The sequence below is a fragment of the Sminthopsis crassicaudata genome, chromosome 3 (assembly GCF_048593235.1).
Source record: "Sminthopsis crassicaudata isolate SCR6 chromosome 3, ASM4859323v1, whole genome shotgun sequence".
NCBI classification, from domain to species: Eukaryota; Metazoa; Chordata; class Mammalia; order Dasyuromorphia; family Dasyuridae; genus Sminthopsis; species Sminthopsis crassicaudata.
Window position 1 is genome coordinate 156,707,783 of NC_133619.1, and position 23,024 is coordinate 156,730,806.

At 33.4% G+C, this 23,024-nt stretch overlaps 2 protein-coding genes across 10 annotated transcripts in view; both read left to right on the top strand.

Annotated features, from left to right (window-relative positions):
• The window catches only part of BIVM (basic, immunoglobulin-like variable motif containing), a 45,368-nt gene extending 30,727 nt beyond the window's left edge, over positions 1-14,641 (top strand). For 7 of the 9 annotated variants that reach the window (XM_074299487.1, XM_074299491.1, XM_074299492.1 and 4 more), the window contains 4 exons: positions 10,581-10,713; positions 12,066-12,152; positions 12,871-12,967; positions 14,131-14,641. In XM_074299487.1, coding sequence (XP_074155588.1) covers positions 10,581-10,713; positions 12,066-12,152; positions 12,871-12,967; positions 14,131-14,421 — 608 coding nt within the window. In that variant the 3' untranslated portion in view covers positions 14,422-14,641. The remainder of the gene's footprint in view (positions 1-10,580; positions 10,714-12,065; positions 12,153-12,870; positions 12,968-14,130) is intronic. The other 2 variants (XM_074299493.1, XM_074299494.1) reach the window with 1 other exon arrangement.
• Positions 14,642-19,987: 5,346 nt separating this feature from the next.
• ERCC5 (ERCC excision repair 5, endonuclease) overlaps positions 19,988-23,024 on the top strand; it is a 32,254-nt gene continuing 29,217 nt past the window's right edge. The window contains exon 1 of the mRNA XM_074299486.1: positions 19,988-20,504. Coding sequence (XP_074155587.1) covers positions 20,417-20,504 — 88 coding nt within the window. The 5' untranslated portion in view covers positions 19,988-20,416. The remainder of the gene's footprint in view (positions 20,505-23,024) is intronic.

The following is a 23,024-nucleotide window of genomic DNA, read 5'->3' on the forward strand; positions in this document are numbered from 1 at the left end:
AGGGACAATCCTTAAGATATAATCAATTGATAGAAGAGTCCTGGATCAGAAAAAGGTTAGGAAGCAACATTACAGAATTCCACAGTTTTTCTCTGAAATGTGTATGACCTCTTAAGGTCTATTCCAACGCTAAGATTCTATTCCATTATTTTAATAGGGATTGACGTTAGACTTACTGGATGGTAACTTCCAGCATCACTTCTCTTCCTCTTTTGAAGATCAGTACTGCATTTGCTTTTTTCCAATATTCTGGTACCTCCCCAGTTCTTCATGCCTTTTCAAAAATAAATATTTATGGTTCGGTAAGTTTATTAGCAAATTCCCTTAACACTTTAGGATGCATGTCTTTTGGTTCGACTGACATTTATATGTTTAAAATTACCTCCAGTATATTCATCTGCTTCCTCCTTTCCTAATAGCTGTCATCTTCCCCCCTCCCCCCCCCCCCCCCCCCCGGGCAGTGGGCAAACACCTGAATTTCTATTTTTCCTATTTCCTTGTTTAAAAGTGGGTAAAAAGAAAAAAAAAAAACAACCCTTGATTTTTCCTTTTTAGTTATTGTTATTCTTTCTTCATAAAAGTTTTAATATCTTGTGATTTTTTGTTTTCTTTACTTTTTTATTTCAGTTTTATACTTCTTCCATCTCAGTGCTTCTTGTTCTTTTGTGTATTCCTGAAAAGGCCTATCTGTTCCGATTTAATTTTGATTTCTTAAAAGATAGTACAACCTGTTCTACATTTGTGACTTTCTTTAGGTTTCCTGATTCATTATATTTTGTCTTCTTGATGTCTAGTATCATTGTCTCACCAGTTCCCTTTCTTATAAAGGTACATTCAAAGAGCTTGAAAATTCTTTAATACCAAGATTTTAAAATTTAATTGTATAGTATGCAGTACTATTTTGCTACTGTCTGTTGTAAAAATGTCTTCCATTTGTTTAGTTTCTTCTCCTTCTTCTTCTTTTGTGAATCCTCTTGAATCCTCTTCTCTACCCTTCCCCCGATCTTATGCTTTGTCCTCCTTAATACTTGGTAGAGAAATGTTGGGCCCAAGATTAGTGCTCAAGAAATATTATCGACTTAAATTTTGCTATGTTAGCATTCAGGTCTTCAGAGTATAATCTTTAGGTCTTATTAGTTTGAGTTGGTACAGAAAGGGTATATTTTCTTTCCTCTCAACTCTCAAACAGTTTCACTCCTACAGCTCCTTTTTTATTTTTTTCTTGTCATGGAGCTTCACATTCATTGCAAAAGTGGATCCATGATTATATATACATATATCCAGAAAGACATGTACACACACAATACATATGCATATCCACATGCATTTGTACATATCTATGTACATATATATATATATATATATTTATAAGTTTGTAGACACATACGTATGTATGCTTTCATGTAGTATTTTCTATATTTGTGTGTGTGTATATATATATATATATACATACACTTGTCTATTATACAGTGTGTGTATATTTATAATATATATATGATATAAATTATTTTCCACAAAAATATTTGCTATTTAATAGCAAAATCTAATTTTTAATTTCTTTTCATTTAATTGTAGCATCTTGGACAAGTCATTTAACACATTTATGACTGTCTTCAAGATATGATAACATTTGCTTCCCATATCACACACTAACTGAAACATAAGATGCTTTGAAATGAGAAAATATTTATAAATAGTATTATGGCATATTTAGGAGTAATTTTATATTTTTATTTTTTTCCTGAATTACCTGACTTTAAATTTACAGGCAAACAAATTTTCAAGTAAACAATGAAGTAATTCCGTATTTTAGGGGAAAAATTGGATGATTTTGGTTGAATGGATATTCTTCCATCCCACTCTTCCTTTTGAATACATCTTATACATTTTGACATTTTCAAATCTCAGAGACTTGTAAGTCACTTTTTGCATAAACAAAGAAATACTTTGAATCAACTAAGCTGATTCTGTTGATTGCTATTGTGTTAGCAAAAATGCGTGAGAGTTAAAAACTATCTTGTGTATTATTCAAGAAATTATTTAAAAGCGAACAGATGCTTTTGTCATCTTGTAAAAAAGTAGAGAGACAGTATTATACAATACAAGTAATGTGCCTAAATTCTAGGAATGTAGATTTCAGAATTTTTTTATCTTAGGAAAACTAAATGTGACTTAGTTCTTAATGATCAAACAGTTCAAGATAAATGATTATGAAAAAAATGGCTACTCAAATGATACTAATGAACAGAACTAGCATAAAACTTTTGGACATTGTCATCAGTCTGAAAATGATATCCATCAGTGTCTGAACAGGTACAGGTACTGTACAGAGGCTTTGAATGTTCTTATTAGTACAGGTGATATCTATCACAAAATCAATATCTATTTACCATATGACAGCACTTTTTAGCATTAAAACTAGGATTAACTTATAAAAATGTAACATTAATCTATGTTCTTATTTGTACTCTTTGTCTCTAGTCTCAATTGTTCTAATAAGGAGGAAATGAGGATATTCAGCTAAAGAAGGCTAGACTATCTCTTATGAAAAGTATCTAAGTCCATAAAAGATAGGATTGGCACATAACCAAGAATAGTGAGGATAGTACAGAAGTGATACACATTTAGAGAATAAAGAATGCTAAAGCTTAGCTTTTAGATTTGAGAAAACATATTAAAGCAAGAGCAGTTTTCCGTGAAAAATTCTGCTTAGAATAAAAAAAGCAAGGGAAGGAAAGTCTTCGTATTTAGGAAGATGGTAAATTGTGAACAGTTGGGCTTTGAAAAATTATTATGTGACATATCATGACAGAAAACATTTTGTTCTTGTCTTCTGTATTAATGTGAATGGTAGAACAAACATCAAAAAGAATAAATAAAGAGAAAGGCAGAGACTAACTATTCTAGTTGTCCTAAGTAAATTCAAAATTTTAAGCAAGACAAATTATATCATATGAAACTGAAATAATTTGTAGATATAATCTCTTGTGAAGTCATGTATAGGAGAGACACCAATAAAGAAACAGGGAAAACAGGGAAAGTATTAGCTTTCTTTCTTAAAAAAGCGATTCTGGAAACTAAAGCCCAATGAATTTGGTATTGATCACAGAAAGGATTCTAAAATTATTAGAAAAGAATTGGTTTAATATTTATGTTTACTTAAAAGAAATACAAGGTTAAGTCTTTGGGTTTTTGTTTTCTTTCCTGTAAAGTGAAAAGATTGGACTATATATTTACTTTGTGCCACATACTATGTTTGTCTGTAATATGTGTGTATATCTATACACACACACACACACACACACACACACACACATATATATATTTCTTTATTATACATGTAATATGTAAAACGTATTCAGATGGATGGTTTTGTCAGACATAAAAGGATGTTTTATAAGTGTGTGTGTATATATATATATGTATATATATACTATACAATATATGTTCCATTATATATTGTTTACATATTTAGATGGTTTTGTCAAAGACTTAAAAGGATATTATGAATTTATTATATTCATATATCAATGTATTTAAGTATGATATATAATCACATATGTGAATATTATATGATTGTATATTATACATAAATGAGTCAAACACATAAATAGTAAATATAATTATGTAAATACAACATTTACATAATTATGTTCTATATCATTTACATATATTATATGTCTAATGATAAGTATATAATGCTTTAAGTCTTTTATAAAACCATCCCAATATGTATATATTCTATGTAAATAAATTATAGATAATATTATTGTCTCAATCTGTCTTTTAAGTATTCAACAAAACAATCCATCTGAATTGCTTTCTTGTAAGATTATAGGATTATAAACTTAAATCTGAAAAAAGCCATGAAGCTAATCTACTCTTTTATAACAGAGGTAAGTGAAGCTCATGGAAGTTAAGCGTCTTGCTCCAGATCACATAGCAAAATGTCAGAGGCAAGATCGGAAGTGAGCTCTTCTGATTCTCACCAATGCTGTTTTTGTCAGATGTATGTCAGTGATTTTATGATTTGAATGACAATTTTATTTCTAGGAATTAATTTCAAACTCTAGCAAGTTGATATCATTTAATATTGTATAACTGTGTTTAATTTTGCTACTCTAAATTTTTTTTGTCAGTTTAAAAACATGATATATGGGAATCAGTGATATATCTTTACTCATTTCTACTTATATTTAATTTGGTCATATTTCCTTCTCATTTTTCTTTTACCTTATTAATTGATTTCTTTTTTTTCCCTTTCAAACTTTGCCTATAAGATTTTGAATCAAGATACTTTTCATATGAGAGAGTCCAACCTAAGTGATTCAATATATTGATGTTGCTATGAATTCTAGAAATTATTGTTATTTATGTGATACCTAGGAATTATCAGGAGCATATGCAGTAATTAGTTTGTTTTGCATGAAATACTTTTTTAATGATTTTTTAAAAACCAACTAATCTGACATGAAGAATTTTGCTTCTTGGATTTTTCAAGCTTTTTTCCTTAGCACTGTGTGAAAGATCTATTCCACTTTCTAAATGGCATTTTTACACTTGTTCAGTATAACTGGCAAGTAGGATCTATGTTTTTCTGACAAAAAGCAGGATTTGTAGTCAGAGCATGATAGTGATCCAATATTTTAAAAGAGAATAAACCAAGGTAAAGATTGTGAGTGTCAGTAGATTAGCAGAAAAAAAGAGGTTTCAACCTTTATCCATCTTTTATTTCAAATTACCTGTTTAATCAGTAGATAATTGAAGCAAAGATGTTAACTTATGTTAAAAGTAAACAAACCCCATTACAAACTGGAAATATTCATATAATCTCAGTGTTTTCCATTTTTCTTTTTCATATGCAGATATAGGTATATACTACCTTATACCTTTCTTAGGCATTTTTATAATTGTGTACTTTAGCTATTTGCATCTGTATCAAATTTCTACTCTACTGTCACTTTGTGGCATAGAAGTAACCCTGGGTATTTGCAATTTATATGAAAAGGGCATAAACTTCCAGCACAAACTTTGTTGGGTCCAGAAATTCTTTGATTACAGGTCTAGCTAAATACTCTGTATCCAAGGCTTAATTTAGCTAAAGTATAGCTTTTCACCTAGTTAACTTCAGATAGCAAATTCTAGCTGCTAAGACTCTCAGTGATAACCCACAGAAATTATAATAGAAGGGAGTTTGCTATAATCTTTGTGGAAGGAGATCCTCACTAAGATCTTGGAATTTTTGGATAGAGTATGTGATACTCCGTATTATTTCTGCTTAGATGAATTGTCATGGAGGGCAAGTCCCCCACTATCTCAAAGGCTATGCTAATTGAGTTAAAGCTCCAGCGAGTCCTACAAATCTGGAAAGACTTTGAGTATAGGACTGGTGATGGATTGCATATCTTTAATTCCAGTACCTGGAAAGTTCTGAGAAGATCTTAGATTTGATGTTTGTTCTCAGAGAGAACCAGTGACATCAGGAGGGTGGTGTGTTGACTTGCAAGTAAGTGAGGCAGAGCTATGCAAAATTATCAATCTACTCTCTTCTACAGTCATCATAGGAATCTAGTGGCGAGACATAGGTCAAAACTACTGGCAATGGCTCAGGATGCAGTGTGAGACCGTGGTCTTTTTAAGCTAAGGTTTTGCTCAGTTACATCATAGACTTAGAGCTTGAAGGGACAGAGTTCAATTGTCTCATTTCCCAGAAGAAGAAACTGAATCTCAGAGAAGCTGCCTGGGGTCACATAGAAAATATAGGTCTGTGACTCTATCTACTAACCATGCTGTTTTTTCACCAAAGGATCAACCAACAGATGACCAATTTTTTTTTTTTTTTTTGGATTCAAATCATTTTAAACCATAGTTTCATTACTTTTATATTTATTCTGCATGAGTGGAGAAAGCATATGCAACAATTAAATAATGGATGTTTAAAGTACTTCTATCATGTCCTACTAGACCACAGATTTTATAAAGACCAGGATAATCTTCTACCTAAACTCTGCACCTCCCTTAGTACCCAACACAGCATTCTGCAAATAGTATATGCTTACTGAGTTTTTGTTAAACTATTTTTTGAATTAAATAGTGTTATGTAAATATTTTTAAACTTTGGAGTAAGATAAAGTCAGTATTCATTTATTAAGCACCTGTTTGTGTCAGTCACTGTGTTAAGTGTTGAGATTACAGAGAAAGTAAAAAAAAAAAAAAGTTCCTGTTCTCAAGGAGTTTACAGTGTAATAGGAAGAGACATTATACAACCATGTAAAAACAATATATGGATGGGATAAATCAGAGCTAATCTCAGAGGTAAATTAATGTTAAGTACTACTGGGAATGACTTTTTTTTTTTTTTTTGTAGAAAGTAGAATTATAACTATGGCTGCTAGGAAGTATGGGGAGTCAGGAGGTGAAGATAAGGAGGCATAGAAAGGAATTTGGGAAATGGAGCTATGTGAGGAATAGCAAGGAGGACATAATCACTGAATCATAGAGTTCATGGAGGGGAGTAAGGTATAAGAAGAGTGGAAGGGTTAAGAAATTATTAAGGGTTCTAAAAGCCAAGAAGATCTTTATAGTTGATTCTGGAGCTTATTGAATGGGGAATGTTCTTTAGGAAGATCACTTTGATGGCTGAATGGAAGATCACCTGAAATTGAGGAATAGAGAGCAGTTAGAAGCTCAACCACTGAAGAGGGCTTGCATTAGAATGGTGACTCTGAGGGGAGGGATGTTTTGAAGGTAGAATAGACAGGACTTGACTAGAGATAGTGAGAGAGTGAGAGGGAGAGAGAGAGAGAGAAGAGTTGAAGTTAACATTAAGAATGTAAGCCTGGATATCTTGATGGTAATAGGAACAATTAGGAAATTTGAACCTGGTTCTGTATAAGCAGCTTATTTTTCCTTCCTTCTCTTACCCCCAGGTTTTTTTTTTTCCAGTTCCTATCTAGGTTAAAGTATAAAAATGACTTTCTCTGAGTTTAGCATCATTCCTGCAATATAGTAGGTATTTAATAAATGCTTGTTGACTGGCTAGTGCATAAAAAAAATCAAGATACAACCTAATGTCTTGGTCTCATTTTTTTTTTTTTACTTGAAAACATGACCATTGGATGTTTTTCAGATGTAAAGAAGTGTGTTTCCTAGTTAATGCAAATGCTTATCTATGAAGGTTAATATTAATGATTTGGAAATGAAGCATTCAGCCATACTCTTGCCTTCTAGCCTCTTAATAGCAGTAATAGAGCTGAAGTATATAGAAAATCCTCTTGTGTTTATGGAAAAATATGCTTCTTTCCATAAACTGAAGAATTGTTTTTTGAATGATACTTCATTTGAACTGTATTAGCATGCAGTAGAGCTTTATGGCAAAAATACTGAGGCAGCTGAACTACATGTAGCATTTCCTTATTCTGCTAACACATATATAATCTTCTAATATAACAACAAATTTCATATTCCTTCAAGGTGATTAAATTTAATGAATGTATTAACTACTTATGTATAGACACTTGAAGAAATAAGATGATAAACAATGCCATATCTCTTCTTATAATGCTTTTAGTTTAGTTATAGCATTTAATATATATACACATATACAAAAATATATACAAATGATTATAATGTAAAATTGTTCCTGATAAATGCATAAAAAATCTAAACAAAGTGCTCTGGAAATTTGAGGGCTTCATGAAATCTTAAAAGGCTACATGTAACAATATGACATTTGAGTTAGGCTTTGTAGGTTGATATGGATTATAAGTGGATAAGAGAATGTAGAGGGAGTGAGGGCATTTCAGGCATAGAGCAAAGGTGCAGAGGTGGAAAAACAGGAAATGTGAGTTATCAATTACTTTAATGATAATATGTTGTACTTTATAATTTACAAAGAACTCTGGGCAAGCATTTAACCTTTCTAGCCTTCAGTTTTCTAATCTGTGAAGTAATAATTTATAATTCTATGTACTTCCTAAAGATTAACTTTGACCATGTCATTGCCTGGCTCAACAACCTTCAGTGACTCCCTATTCCTTTTGTGATAAAATACAAACTTCCAAGCTTGGCATTTAAAATCATTTACAGTCTGGTTTCACTGCCTTTCTAGGCTAATAATTTCACATTATTCTACTTCCTTGTTCCAGAACTCTCTATTTTAGCCAAAAATTCTTACATTTCCCCTCAAGTTTGTCATTCTACCGCCTGTCTTTATGACTTTGTGTACAGGCTGCCTTGATTTCTTGAATGCCATTCCTCCTAATTTCTACCTCTCACTTTTCTTCTAGAATCATCTTTTATCTTATGTAAATCTTTTCTTGATACCTTTAAGGGTCATTAGTGCTCACTTGTCTCCAATTGTCATGAATATATTTATTTGTCTTCTATCTTTACACTTTAGTGTCTAATATAGTATTTTCTACCTAGTAGAGACTTAGGAAGAATTTTGGAATTATGTTATGGAGGAGAAGCTGGCAAAGGACTACTTAACATGGCATCCTGCATCAAAGGCATTATGCCTTATGAATGAAGTAAAATTGCAATAGCGCAAAAAACAAACAAAAAATGCAACCAAACAAAAAAGAAATGCACAAATTTAGAGATATATTCATTCAGGTCTTCAGTTTCCTCATATGTAAAATGGGAGTATTAGCATCTACCTTTCAGGGTTGTTGTGACAATCAAATGACACTCAATTTCTTCCATGTTATAGTGAATATATTTTAGTTCTTATGCATTTATGTTTATATGCCTATAATATGTCACTTTTTATATTTTGGGACTTTAAATAAAATTTATAAAAAGTTTTTCCTTTGGTATTTTGAAGGATCCATGATTTTATTGGTGTGGAAACTTCCTCTACTAATCTAGATAACAACTATTTACACTTTATTTTGCACAAGAGCAATTTTTATACATAGATTTCCATAAATTTTATATAGGGCATCTTTCAAATGCATTGTTAGTATTACTAGATTCTTTTAATATTTTGAGGGACACGGATATTACACTTGAGCTATCCACTTGGTATTTCTTATTGTCAGTATCTGACTAGTTTTACTTCTTCCTGCTCTTCACATATCATCAATTATGTCATTCCTATTTAAGTCACAATCGCAATTTAGACTCTTCTAAGATTTTAGTATTCAATTATTAGTAATATCTCATAAAGAGATAGAATTTTGTTTCAGCAAGCAGTTTGGGAACATTGAAAATAATGTTAATATTCCCAAATGTGGTATATCTTGATTTTATCTACTTACTCATTGTCCAGTTGTAGTGAGTGTTTAAGCTTTGAGTGTATATGTGTATATAAGTTAAAAAATTGTGATTCAGATGCAAATAAACTAACTTGATGGCCTACTTGTATAAGTTGTCATAATCTGGGCAATGTATATTTTTAAAAATATTTCATTTTTATGTATAACACAAATTATTAATTTTTTGACTTGTGAATTTAACTTATGTTTTAAGTATTTATAATACTTAATAATATTAGCATTTTAGTATATTTAGTATAATAATGTTCAGTAATTAGTATGATGTTATCTTCAAATGGGGCATTTGGAAAACTTTATCATTAATAGGGAAGGCTTCCTTAAGTATTGTAATCAAATCTATAGGAAAGAGACCTTGTGTAAAATAGTGATTCACTTGGTGGAATTAATACTCATTAACAAAGACCTATAGAAGAGGCTGCCCTTGGAAAATGGTATATAGGCATAAAGTCTAGAAGGTCTGTGTAGTACTGAGAACTAAAAGTAAGCATTCCTTGTTTCCTTGGTTCTGTGCTGTAGTCATTAAATAAGTTTTTTTTTTTTTAAAAGCTATCTTCAGCTATTTTAGCAACCACAAAATCAATTAACTGTCATCCTTATTATTATTCTGATTCAGAAGCTTATTATCCACTTCAGTTATTATTAGTATTTCTGCCTTAATGGACTTTTTGGTTAATGAATAATTTAGTTTTTAACTGGAAATACAAGTTAATCGAACTTCAATTGGTGGTCTCAATTCTGAGGCTTGCTAAGAACTATTTTCTTGGGATAATAGGACTCTATGTTACTGGACAGATAAATGACAGAAATACATAAGTAAAAAGGTCAAGAAAATTAGAAGTTTACTGCTGCTTCTAACAGAAAGAGGGACTATCTTCCTAAAGAGGATTTTGAATGCCACCATTAAAAGCTGAGAAGTTTACCTTCATTCTGTAGCTCTTGAAAAACATTATAATTTCTTTTTATTTAAAGTCAGAGTTTGAATGTTGGGAAGAGTCTGTTGATTTATGGAATTTACATTGACTTGTAAATTAGGTGGAATAAGCACAGAATTGACAAGTTCATGAACTGTTGGAACATGTACTACTCAAAATTTGTTAGGAAGTAAGAAATTCAGTATTTTATGTTTTCAATATAAAATTATACTTTTTTCTCTGAAGTGGAAGTGAAAATTCTAGCAATCTATTCTTTGCTAATGCATGCAGCATTTTTCTTTGTGTACCAAGTGACATTTTCTCATAAAAATTTCTGTAAAATGTTGTCACTCATTTTCTTGAAACTCAGGCATTTATCTCTTTGTAGCTTCAGGGGCATTGTCAAAATTAACACATGGACTGAAAGATGAATCACTGGCTTACATTTACCATTGCCAGAATCATTACTTTTGTCCAATTGGATTTGAAGCAACACCAGTTAAGGCTAATAAAGCATATAGGTAAGCATTATCAATGGGAATTTTTCAGCGGTAATAATTTTTTTCTTTTGTAAAAAGCCATTTGTTTTTTGGTTTTGTTCAACTGAGAGTAAAGTTGGTTTTGCTAGATCATCAAAACAGTAGCAAATATGACTTTTGTTAACACATTACTATTTAATGTTTACTTTTTTTTTTATTTTTCTTTTGTTCTTAAATATTGTTGAAACCTTAATTGGAAAAAATAATCTTGAAAGAAATTTTTGGAACTTAAAAAGAAAAGTGCCCCAGACATGATTCAGAAAAACCTCCAAGGAGTTCATCTCAGTCCTAGTCTTGTGTTTAAATTGATAGAAGCGCTTTCTTTATGATAACTATGTTGGCATAGTTAAAAGTATCACTGAAATATGATATGGGTCCTACTGAGGATAGAGAGAGCAAATATTATTGATAAATAACAAATCCTCAGGGAATGGTATCTATATCAAAAAATTTATCTTGGATAGAAAAGGTTCCTGAAAGATAATCTGCATTTTTTAGGATTGATGGTAATGACTGGAAATGAAAAGCAAATAGGTTCTGGAAATAGCTGAGTGGCCTGAAATAACATATCTTGGGGAACATATATAATCCAGAACTAAATATCATTCATTATTAAAATATTTTCTGAGGATTGCAGCATATCTTTCCAAGAGAAGCAGCAAGTTATGCCCTTCTCAATGGAAAGTATCTGATGAAGGTGAGGGAGGGAGAAAATCCATAATCTAGAACAAACCCCTTTGTTACCTATTGTTATTTTGGTAGGAAGTTTCTGGCAATGAATGAAGTGTATTGTTAGAAGACATCCTTATCATTAATAGAAATATTGATAGGGGTGTCCATTGTTTCAATGATATCTTATAATTTTACTTTATTTCAGAGAGCCTCTATAATTGTGAAATATGAATTCCCTTTGTAATATCTTGCCCTTTACTGGCTATTACTTTCATTGTATTTTTTGAAATTTGTAGTGGTCTTCAGTAAATGATCCATAATGACATTTTCTCTTCTTCCAAGTCTGAGAATGGTATATATCAATTCTCTTAATTCTTGTACTTGGGAGCATGAGATGAGACTAAGTGTTATGCCCCATTTTTGTAATGGTTGTCAGAAATTTTACTATGCCTAAATTGCTATAGCTTTCCTACTTTTTAATGCCTCCTATGTGTGTGTGTATGTGTGTATATATATATATTTTTTTTCCCCTTCATTGGAACCAAATTATCATCTTCTTATAGTTAACATTTAAATCTTAAGGAAATTAAAGATCTTCATTTTGATTAAGGCATTGGTGCTACTGTGACCTGACTTTATTCTGAATGCATTTTTTTATTTAGCAGAAGTCACTTGTTGCAGCAAGAAGTAGAATATTGGATCTTAATTGGAGAGCCAAGTAGAAAACATCCTACCATTCACTGTAAAAAGTAAGTTAAGGTACTGTTGAATTATATTTAATTCCTTATTTGGGTTTGCCTGCAATTAAAGGAAAATGTACAGTTTCTGTGCATTAGCCCATTGTGTCATTATCATTAGGTATATATGCCATGCAATACACACACACACACATATACACACACACACACACATTTTAACATATTTAAGAAAACTCCAATTATAGGCCTAAATTTTGGTATTTAAAAAATCCCATATATTGCTATAAAGATCAGTGCTTATAGTTATATTATATCTTGTAATGATAAAAAAATATTTTGAAAAATGAAGTATTAGCCTCATTAAGCTCATTAAATTCAACCAATATTTTTGGAGTCATTGTGGTACAATGTAAAGAGTGCTGGAACTAAAGTCAGAGTACATGAGCTTGATCCTTCTCTTTGTCACTTCTTTTAGGACAGTGAGCATTTCAATTAGCTTCTCTGGGCCCAGTTTCCTTAAATGTAAAATGATAAGGTTAGACTAGATTACTATTAAAGTCTCTTCCAACTCTAAATCTGTGATCTTTCATTTAGTAAACATTTTTAAAGACCCTCTAATAAAAAGATAAAGATGAAATCTTTCTGTTCTCAAAGCCAATAACACTTAACCTTGTAGCAATTTGCCTAAATGAAAACATTCATTAAAATTTTACTCTTAATTCTTAAAAAAAAAAAAAAATAAATTCCTAAATTTTCTTCTTGACTCTAGATGGGCAGATATTGTTGTTGACCTTAACACTCAAAATCCAGAGTATCTCGATATTCGACACCTGGAAAGGGGATTACAATACAGAAAAACAAAGAAGGTAAGATAAGAGTCCACCTGACAATTCATTTTTCCAATTCACCAAAAAGTGCCATCTATGCTAAAATTCTTTGATACTGTGCCTTTTTTCCCCCTAGTCCTTTAAACTACTGCCTACAAAAAAGTGTAGAGGTAATTAGAACAGATGAGAAAGAAACACAGAATTTATGGGGAGAATTAAATAAGATGCAGAGTTCTTTTAGATAAGGGAATTGAGGGACAGACCAGAACGTCGGAGGTATCATTGTTGAGGGCACTGTACTGCTCAAGGAAAGGAGTGAAGTTGAGCAAACTCAAATAGCAAGAAGAAGAAAGGCAAATAGTAAGAATAGAGACAAGAAAATTTGGGAAGGGCATTGTACTTTTGAGGCAGGTAGGAAGGAAAAAAGGGGAATTATAAGAGGATTTTAGGATTTAATTAATCAGTCACTAAGCATTTATTAAGTGCGTATGTGCTAGATGCTGTGATCATACCAATCATTAAACCACAATGAACCAGGCCCCCTAACCTCGGTAGAATGTTGGATGGAATGTTGGACTTAAGAATTGATAAAGCCCAATTTAAAATCCTGCCTTAGACACTCATGAACTATGTGATCTATACAGCCATTTAACCCTTCTGTGCCCCAGTTTCCTTAGATGTGTAATGAGGATACTAATAACACTACCTCCCAAGTATCTCAGGATCAAATGAGATAACATATATAAAATATTTTAAAATTCTATTATTTTTATTACATTTTATTAAAATTAAACATGTAAATTTGTGCCTATAATTTTCCTTCTTTGTCTTAATAGAATATGGCCCAAATAGTCAAGGCCTTTTTATGTTACTGTATTCTATTTTGTATTATTGTTTGTTTATTTTTGTATCTTCTCATTTATTGATAGGCAGAATTATGTAGTTGATAGAACGATAATCTAGGCAGCAGAAAGTTCGAATTCTTTCTTTACTACAAAGTTCTAAAATCCTATATTGCTGATCTTCATCATTGGAGAAATTTCCACAATGGGAATTCACTACTTAGATGTAATTACAGGTCCACAGCTCCCTCTCCCTCAAAAAAAAAAAAAAAAAAAAAAAAAAATCCTTATCTGTCCCTTTGAGTGTATAGGAACTAGATGCTCAATGCCTATTTGTTGAATTGAATATTTGTCTTCTAGGTAGGGGGGAATCTACATTGCATCATAGCCTTTCAAAGACTTAATTGGCAAAGATTTGGCTTTTGGAACTTTCCATTTGGAAATATTCGACAAGAAACACAACCTCCAGCACATTCACCTGGACTTGCTAAATCTGAGAGTGAAGACAACATCTCTAAGAAGCATCATGGGCGTTTGGGTCGATCTTTGAGTGCTAGTTTTCATCAGGAGACAGCGTGGAAAAAGATGTCCAGTATTAATGAAAGAAGAAATAGTGCCTATTTGGGTTATAATGATTATGATGATGATTAAATGGGTTGGGTAATGCACAGTTATGAAAAAAAATGGAGTAATAGGGAATTTTACTAAGTTTGTGTTATGTATGACTAGATCTCATTGTGTGGGATAAAATAGTCTTGGTAGTTTTTCAGTACTTAAGCTTGTATATGATTGTGATGGGTGATCTGAGATATGTGATTAGATAAGCACAGAGTATTATACTTGTAAAATTAAAGAAAATAAGCAATCAAAATGGAAAGCAATTTCTTTTTTAAAACCAAAATGAAACTGTTTACTTTCTAAACATGTTGAAGATAAAAGTATGCTTAACAGAATCAAGATGTGAACTATTTAACTGAGCATGAAATTTTAAAATAACTTTTCTCAGATGAATATTGAAGATTATTCTGCATATAAGATTAAAATGTAGGTCTTAATCTTCCTTTTTTAAAAAAAGTAGCTGATAGAGCTACCAGCTATTAATTTCAGCTAAGGTTTATAATGATAAAAGCTCATCTGAAATTGTCCAGTAACTCTACATAATTTTATTGATATCTACCACCAAACTTGACTTTTTGCTTGTTAACCTTTTTCAGAAAATTCAATTAGTAGCCAAATCAAACATCTTGGAACTTGGGCATACCATTGCTTGCTTGTGGATAATTTAGTTCACTGGCTCAATATACTCTTGCCTTTTTTGACCTGGTAAATTTCTGTGAAACATAGATTAGAAATCTGGATCCTATTTGTAATCCAGGGAATTTACAGATTTTTAAATTTAATTTGAGGGAGGGATGGGTTAGGTGTCTGGAACTTTGAACCTACTACATGGTGATATGGAATGGGATTTCCTAGGGCTTGATTGGTTCCACTTTAGGATGGAGGTATAAGTTAATATAAACATTAAGGAATTTTTAAGCCACTGAGTGCAAAGGCTATTTCTTCAGTTGTCTGCCTGATTCAGTTTTGCTGTGAGATCCATAAATCTAATGCTGAATCTTTGAATCCAATCCACATAATCAATTGATACATAATGGAAGTGTTAAAGATAATAAAAACCTGAGAGGTGGATTTTGCATGTTCTTACTGAGGAAATTCTGAACCCTACTCTTATTGTTGCCAATTTGTGAATTATAGAAGCTGAGGTTTTCTTATTCTTTGTTTTCAAGGGTCTATTGTGGGGGTATTCAAACAAATATCTTCATTAATGCAGAGTGGTGAGACTTTGGCAGTTCCTCTGAAATATACCTCTAATAAAACATGATTCCTAGTTTATTTTTTTAATTCCATATCCATTATCCACTTGTGTAGTCTACAAATGACAACATGGTAAAAGAATGCTCTTTTTTTTTTTCCTAAAGGGAATACAACTATGTTTAAATAAAAGGGGTTAGGATTTGTAGGTTGCTGATTTTGTTAACTAAGACTGGAACTTTTAGAAAACTTTGTTCTTCAAATAAAGCTTTGGTTTGATTTTTTTTTTTTTAATTTTTAGTCACATTTATTTGGGCATTTATTGTTCAATAACCCTAAACATTCATTCCATTGGGATAGAAAGGACCACACTTTATAGTGGAAAGAGTAGTGAATTTGAAATCAAAGGTGTAGAATTCAAATCTCAATTACTATTTATGTGATCTTGAGCTTCTCAAGACCTTGGTTTCCTAATCTGTTAAGTGATTGGTGAGTACTTAATTATCTTTCCAATTGGTTATTTCTTTGGGCCTCAATTTCATTGGTTGATATGCATTAGCGGTGGGAATTAGCTCAAATTTCTCAATCCCTAAAAAGAAAAAAAAATATGATGATTGATGGAAGACTGAATCAGATATTAGTTGCCTAGTGATTATAAACCAAAGAATAAAGAAAATAAGCAATCAAAATGGAAAGCAATTTCTTTTTTAAAACCAAAATGAAACTGATCTATTTTTAGAATAAGTAAATCAATTCATGTTAAATACATAATCTTTTATACAGTCTTAATTTAGATTAATTATCACTTTTGGGGGCAGTTATACATAGCTGTAAAGTTTGTAGGATTTAATATTTTGATAAGTGGAATTAAGGAACACTTTTTCAATATTAATCAAAATCTCTTTAATATGGTCTAGTACTGAAAAGGGTTTTAGCATAATTCAGGATTCCATAATTTAAAAATCTACCACATTGGAAAGATTGAAGGTGATTAGAACAGTGGAAAATGTGCTGAATTTTGAATCAAAAGACTTTGATCTGAATCCTGACTGCAATAGTGTAAGTTACTTAACCTTGCTCAGCTTTGTAAGGTGAGAGGTTTGGACTAGATGACCACTAAGATTCTAGGTTTAAATCTATGGTTATATGATGTAACCTGGCCACATAGCATATTGACAAGGGACTCTCTCTTCATTGGTGGTGTAAACTGAGTATTCTATTTAGGGAATTGAGACTCTTGCACAAAGGGGAAGGTACCTGGAGAACACAAAGACCAGTTCTTGAGTTCTAAATCCCTCTTTCTCCCAAAGGGGGGAAAAATAAAAAGCAAAACTCCAACAGCAGAGAAAAACAATACCTGTGAAATTAAAGAAGGGTTTTTATTAAGCAGAGAAGAAAAAAAAATGCCCATGGGAACTGCCCATCTTACACTGAAAGGAATACCAAGTAATGTATGGAGAGAGTTTATATCTCTTTCAAAAAAAGGAAGGTAAGAAATCTGGGGTGGGGGTGAAGGTGGGTTTAGAAAAGAATGAGTCAGTGAGCCCTCTCCCTAAGAGGAGGTGGAAGTGAGGAATTTCAGATGTCGCAGCCAAGGCTCTTTGGATGTAATAGGAGTCTTTGGTCCCCTGATCTTAAGGGGGGCCTTCTGTTTTTACATCAGGTCAAGAAATCCTCAGTCTTCTGGCTTTCAAGTCTGCCTTAGGAAACTCTCAATATATCTGACTCTGACCCTCCTTAGTTTCTATCTGGAAACTTCTATGCCCAGGATTACCCTTAATTTATCTGGAAATTACACCCTAGCTACCACCCTTAATTCATCTGGAGATTACTCCCTAGCCTCACCACCTCAAGTGGAGAGAACTTCCTAGCCTTAGCCTGGGGACATAGAATCAACATGTTCAATGATAGACTCCTTAGCTTTAGGCTATGGGGGACTGGATAAAGCTGTTCTCTGTTTCAGCTATATGCTATTTCCAATCTGGAATCTAGTCTGATGATCAATAAACCCTTTTTTTTGCCAATTTAACTTGGAGACAAGGACTGTGTATTCTTTCCAATTCTTTTGCAATACCTGTGACACCTACCTGGGGACCCCCAAACATTGTGGTGTCTCAACCCTCAACACTCTGATTGGAGATGATATGTTTCAAAAAATAGATATGTCAAAGAGCCCCATAACCAAAATTAGGAGAATTTTTGAAGATAAGGGTGTCTCTTTAAGGTCCATAAACAATCGAATGGCTCAGTCTGCTTCAAATTTGGTATAGCCAAATTTTGGCTTCAGGGTTGCTGGTTCTTTGTATATCCAACTGGTTTTATTTGCCATTTTGCAAAGGATTATTGGCAATCCAAGCCACTCTGTGCTTTAGTTAATATATCCAGTCTTTAAACAGCCCTTCTTCCTTACTTGGATAACTGGGGAGCTCAAGCAAGTCAAAAGTTAGTATACTCATTTATAGATGCACTCAAACAATGGAGATCAATGACCAGGAGAGGATGAAGAAATTGATGAATGGGACCGATTGGATGAAGTATTTCTTAGTATGGAGTCACATGATCCCTGTTTCCAGAACTGAGACCTTAGGGAAGTCATTTACTCTCTGGAAGAATGAACTTTGAACCTGAGATACAGGTACTTGCAGGAAGTGATGTGACCTGTGGGAGGCAGCCAGCATTGGTGATTATTGGTCAAGGATAATTTCATCCTTTTATTCTATCCAATGAGAAGGCTTGAGTTCTTTGCCTTTTAAACCCTGGACAAGCTGGAACCTGGTCAGGTTCCAGGAGCACCTGGTGAGAGTTGAGATGGCTCCTAGGTCTGTGTCTGGGCTTCTCCCTGTAGGTATTAAATAAATGTTTTCTCTTTGTTCCTGATGATGTCTCTGATTAGTTAATTGGATTGGAAAGGGGGCTTGTACCCAACCTGTCCCACACATTGATTTCTGATTTTTCTTTCTTATAAAAACCTTAAGGTCAGGAAGATAAATTTTTTTTTTGTTCAGTTGTGACCAACTCTTCATGATACCATTTGAAATTTTCTTGACAAAAAAAAAAGGATTGTTTTGCCATTTTCTTCTCCAGCTCATTCTATAGTTGGAGAAACTTGAGGCAAATAGGTTTAAGTTTGGCCAATCACACAACTTAGTCTCTGAGGCCAGATTTGAACTTGGGAAGATGAGTCTTCTGGCTACTATGCCCAGAATTCTATTCATTGTGCTACTAGGTTGCCCAGTTAGATAAATCTATTAACCAAAAAAGGCTAATTTTTTTTTTCATTTTAAAATTTACAAAAAGTGCCAATTTCTACCTTTTGTTTTTACATTGTCTTCCAAATAGCACACAAGATAAATTGCAAACAAATTGGGTAAATGGCACATAAGAAACGTTTCTCAATGCAGAGATATAATGATATTGGAAGAAACAGACCTTAAACTATTTAAATCCTCAAAAAAATTTTAAGAGAAAATTTCCAACTAGAAAAAAGGTTAAATCTTTTTTTCTTTTAAAACAGCAAAAAACTCCCAAAAACCTTTCATTGCTATCTTGTGTTTTTACATCAACTCCCCCCCATGTATAATGCCCTCCAGAGCCATTCCTTTTAAAAAAAGGGGGAAAGCTTTTTCCAATACATTTATCACAATATTAATGTAGATCTCTTTAAAAGATTCTTTTGAGAAAATCCTCTGCCTAAAAAAAACCACAATCATCTTAGCGTTTTAGCTTAAGTTGAAGCTACCCTCTCCCTAGAGTGCTACATTATGCTTAAACGAGTGATACAAGTATTCACTTAAACATACTGCTCGCCTACTAGGTTAGTGAAAGATGCCAAGTGTGATGTGACAGAGGGGTTGGGGCAAAAATGAATGAAACAACGCCCCGACGCTCCGACTTAGAGAAACAGAGAAATCAGTTGGATGACTTTACTAAAACAATAGCCTGGGGAGGGTGCGCGATGTAAATGTTTTTTGGGGGAAGGTGGTGTAGTACTGAAATAGCGAGGAAGAACATTAAGCTTGCGGTAGGAAAGGAGGATGAGGATGACGAGCAGCAGGAAGGGCCCGGGGATGAGTCTTTGGGGAAATGTGAAACCATATTGGTTAAATCCAGTATTAATGTCAATCTTCATGCCCACAGTTTAGAAGGTGGGCACTTTAGTCACGAGGGGAGGGCAGGATTAGGCAAAATCCCCATCCTACGCCACTCAATAGATACGGGAGGTGTGTCCGCTACTTTTTCCGGAAGTCTCGGCTGGTAGGACGGCTCCTCCTCTTTCTGGGTGGAGAAAAGTATCCTGCGACTCAGGTAGTGATTGGACTGGTGGAAGTAATGTGGCGGGACTTCCTGAACGGAGAAGGGAAGGACTTTTTGTGGAAGCCGGAAGCTGTGGCCCGGACGCGGTTCCGGCCTCTTTGATTGGGTTTCTGACGGCCACCTGGTAGTTGAGCCGCTGGGGACACCTGGTGTTCACTGGGTCCTGCCCGATCCTAAACTAACTCTTCTACGGAAGAATGAGGGGCGATTTCGACTCGCTCTTGTTTGCTCCTAGGAAGCAATCGTTGCATTTCTTAGGCCCGAGGATTTCTCTCTCTTTTTTTGTAAACTGGTAACTTCGCGGTTAGGATGGGTCTGGAGGTTAGTCTCGGTTGGCCCCGGCATCCTTCCTTTCTCCTTCCTGCTTCAGGAGTCCACTTCCTTAAAAGCGAATTAGTCTGCTAGACAGGAGGCGTAGACTTCCAAACTTCTGCTTCTCTGTCATCCTGAGGAAACAGACTTGTAGATTGCTTCCTACAGGTCGGGCTCCGTTACGGTGATTTGAGAAAACTCCGGCGCGATGGGAGTCCAGGGACTTTGGAAACTCCTCGAGTGCTCGGGAAGACAGATAAATCCAGAGACGCTGGAAGGAAAAATTCTTGCTGTTGGTATCCTTCAAATGATTATTGTGAGGCAGGGAATGTTCTACATAATTTATAAAATAAGTTTAGATTAGATCTTTTTCCAGCCGTAAAACCCCACAATTTTGTTTTTTCCATTTATTTAGCTGACACTTTGTATCCCTATTGCTGGCCTATAATGGATACTTAATAAATGCTAATTGATATTTTATCTTTTGGACAAATATGTTGCTGAATGATGGATGGTATTTGTGACTTCTTAGGGTTATAATTATTCTTTACATCCTGGTAACATTGCTGCTTTCCGTTTGTAAGAGTCGTTGATCTAGAGATGAAATGGAGCGTCATCGAATTCATATCTTCAGTTTACTAGTGAGAGATCCAGAGAATTTAAGTGTCTTGTCCTGGTTACACAGAAAGAAGTAGCAGAAAGTTGGTTTTAAATTTTATTCCTATAAATGTATAAGGTTAGAAGTCTTTTCACTGCACCAACATCTTAGATAATTCTAAATTGGCTCAACTCATCTCTGTTGAATGATAGGATCATTACTCCATAGCTGCAAGGGACATCAGGAGTCAAATTATTTGAAACTCCCACATTTTATAGATGAAGAAATGAGGGGCATGGAGGTTAAAGTAACTGTATGACAATGTCAGAGAGGGGATTTGAACCCAGGCCTTTTTGCTTTACAGCCACTGCTTTCTCTCCAAAAAATCATGGGAGAGGAAGAGATAATAGGACATCGGTGCTAAGATTGAGAAGGCCGAAATGTGAGTGCTGTTGTCACTTCTGGTGGATTTTATTTAGCAGATTAGAAGTGGGAAAATTCCTTAAAAGCTAAAAATGGAAAATGAATGGCACTATTCTTTATTGCCACTCAAAAAAAATTGACTATTTGGGAATGTTCATCTTTCATTTTAGTTCACTAGGGCAAGTCAGTGTATAACAATGGAGAAACATAAAGAACACATTCTGATTGCCTGAAAAACAAATTGTCAGATTAAGTATAAAACTAAAGCAACTAGCATAGTCAAGTTATTGATCATTGAATTGCTTAGGACTTCCCTTGTGAAAGGATAGCCAATTTTACCAAATTTGTTAGTTTAAAAAACCAGGAGGATTGGGTGAAAGTTGCACAGAGGCAGGTTTAAGCTTAGTATAACTCTTAATAGGAATTATTCAAGAATGATCCTAAGATATGATGGCTTCTTTTGTACTGAATGTACCAACTGGATGAGCCATTTGATAGAGAAGTATAGGGGTAATTTTTGTAAAAGCACAAGTGGGACAAGATGAATTCTGAGGCTTTTTCAGATTTTGTGGTTTAATTCACTTTCATATGACATGTGAATACGTATGTGTGTTTTTTAAACTCTTTGCTGCGACATTGTGATAATAGTAAGGGTGTTGGATTTGGATTTCACTTTTATTATTTTTGTGTTCTGTGTTCTGGACAAGTCATTTAATATCTCTAGGTTTGCTGTTTTATGAATGAATACTTCACAGTTGTATTGTAAAGAAACTGGTTTTTAAGGCATTAGGGTACTGATGTTCAGTTTCAGTTTCAGTTATTCCATTCTTGTAGTGATCTGGTTGTAGAATTAAAAACTTTTAGTTTTTAGAACAGTTAGATGGCTCAGTGGATAGAGAACTGGCTCTGAAGTCAGAAGGACCTGAGTTCAAATCCAACTTCACTCACTTTAATAGTTCTTGTTTGACCCTGGACAAGTCACTTAAACTCAGTTGCCTTAGCAAAAAAAAATTTTTTTAAAAAATCTAGATCTCTTTGCTTCTCTTTAGAATTTCACATCTTATAAAACCCAGACTGATAATTATGGTACATTAATTTGCTATAAACACCTACTTTTTCCAGCTTCAAATAGAAGTATGGATATTGTGAATCCTGTTTTTTTAAGTCTTGGTGTAATTAGAAGCATTTGCTAGTTCAAAATCTTTCAGCTTATTTAATTTTATGGATCTTTTCCTCCCTTCCCTAGTTATGCTTTCTTCCACAGTGAAGTAAGTTGTAAAGCTTAAACTTGATGTGATTTGAATTTATTGAGTACTACCTGTGAGAATTTAGGTTCAAGTCACTCTGTGCTTCATTTGCCTTAATAAAGTAAGAGGAGTCAAACCAGGTAAACTCTAATGTCCCTTTTTATTCTGAATCTTAATAACTTTTTTGTTACTTTTATTGATTTTAGTTAACATGTTGTAGTGCAGCATTTTGTGAACTGGTTTGAGAACCAGAAAAACATAAGATTAGCCTTTGACATATACTGTCTATGTGATGCTGGACAAATCACTTGACTTTTTAGTTTATTGAGCTATTTTCTGAGGCACTGAAAAGGTGCTGACTTGCATATTAGTGAAATTATAGGTCCATTTTCTCCATTACTTATTCAACAGTAATTTGTATAAGTTCCTTTTGTATAGCATTAGCAAATTAATGAATTATTAGAATAGACTGAACTAGACTTTCAGAGGTCAGATAGTGAACATAAAGTTACTTAGAGTCCTACAAGTTATCAGTATGTGAGTTACAT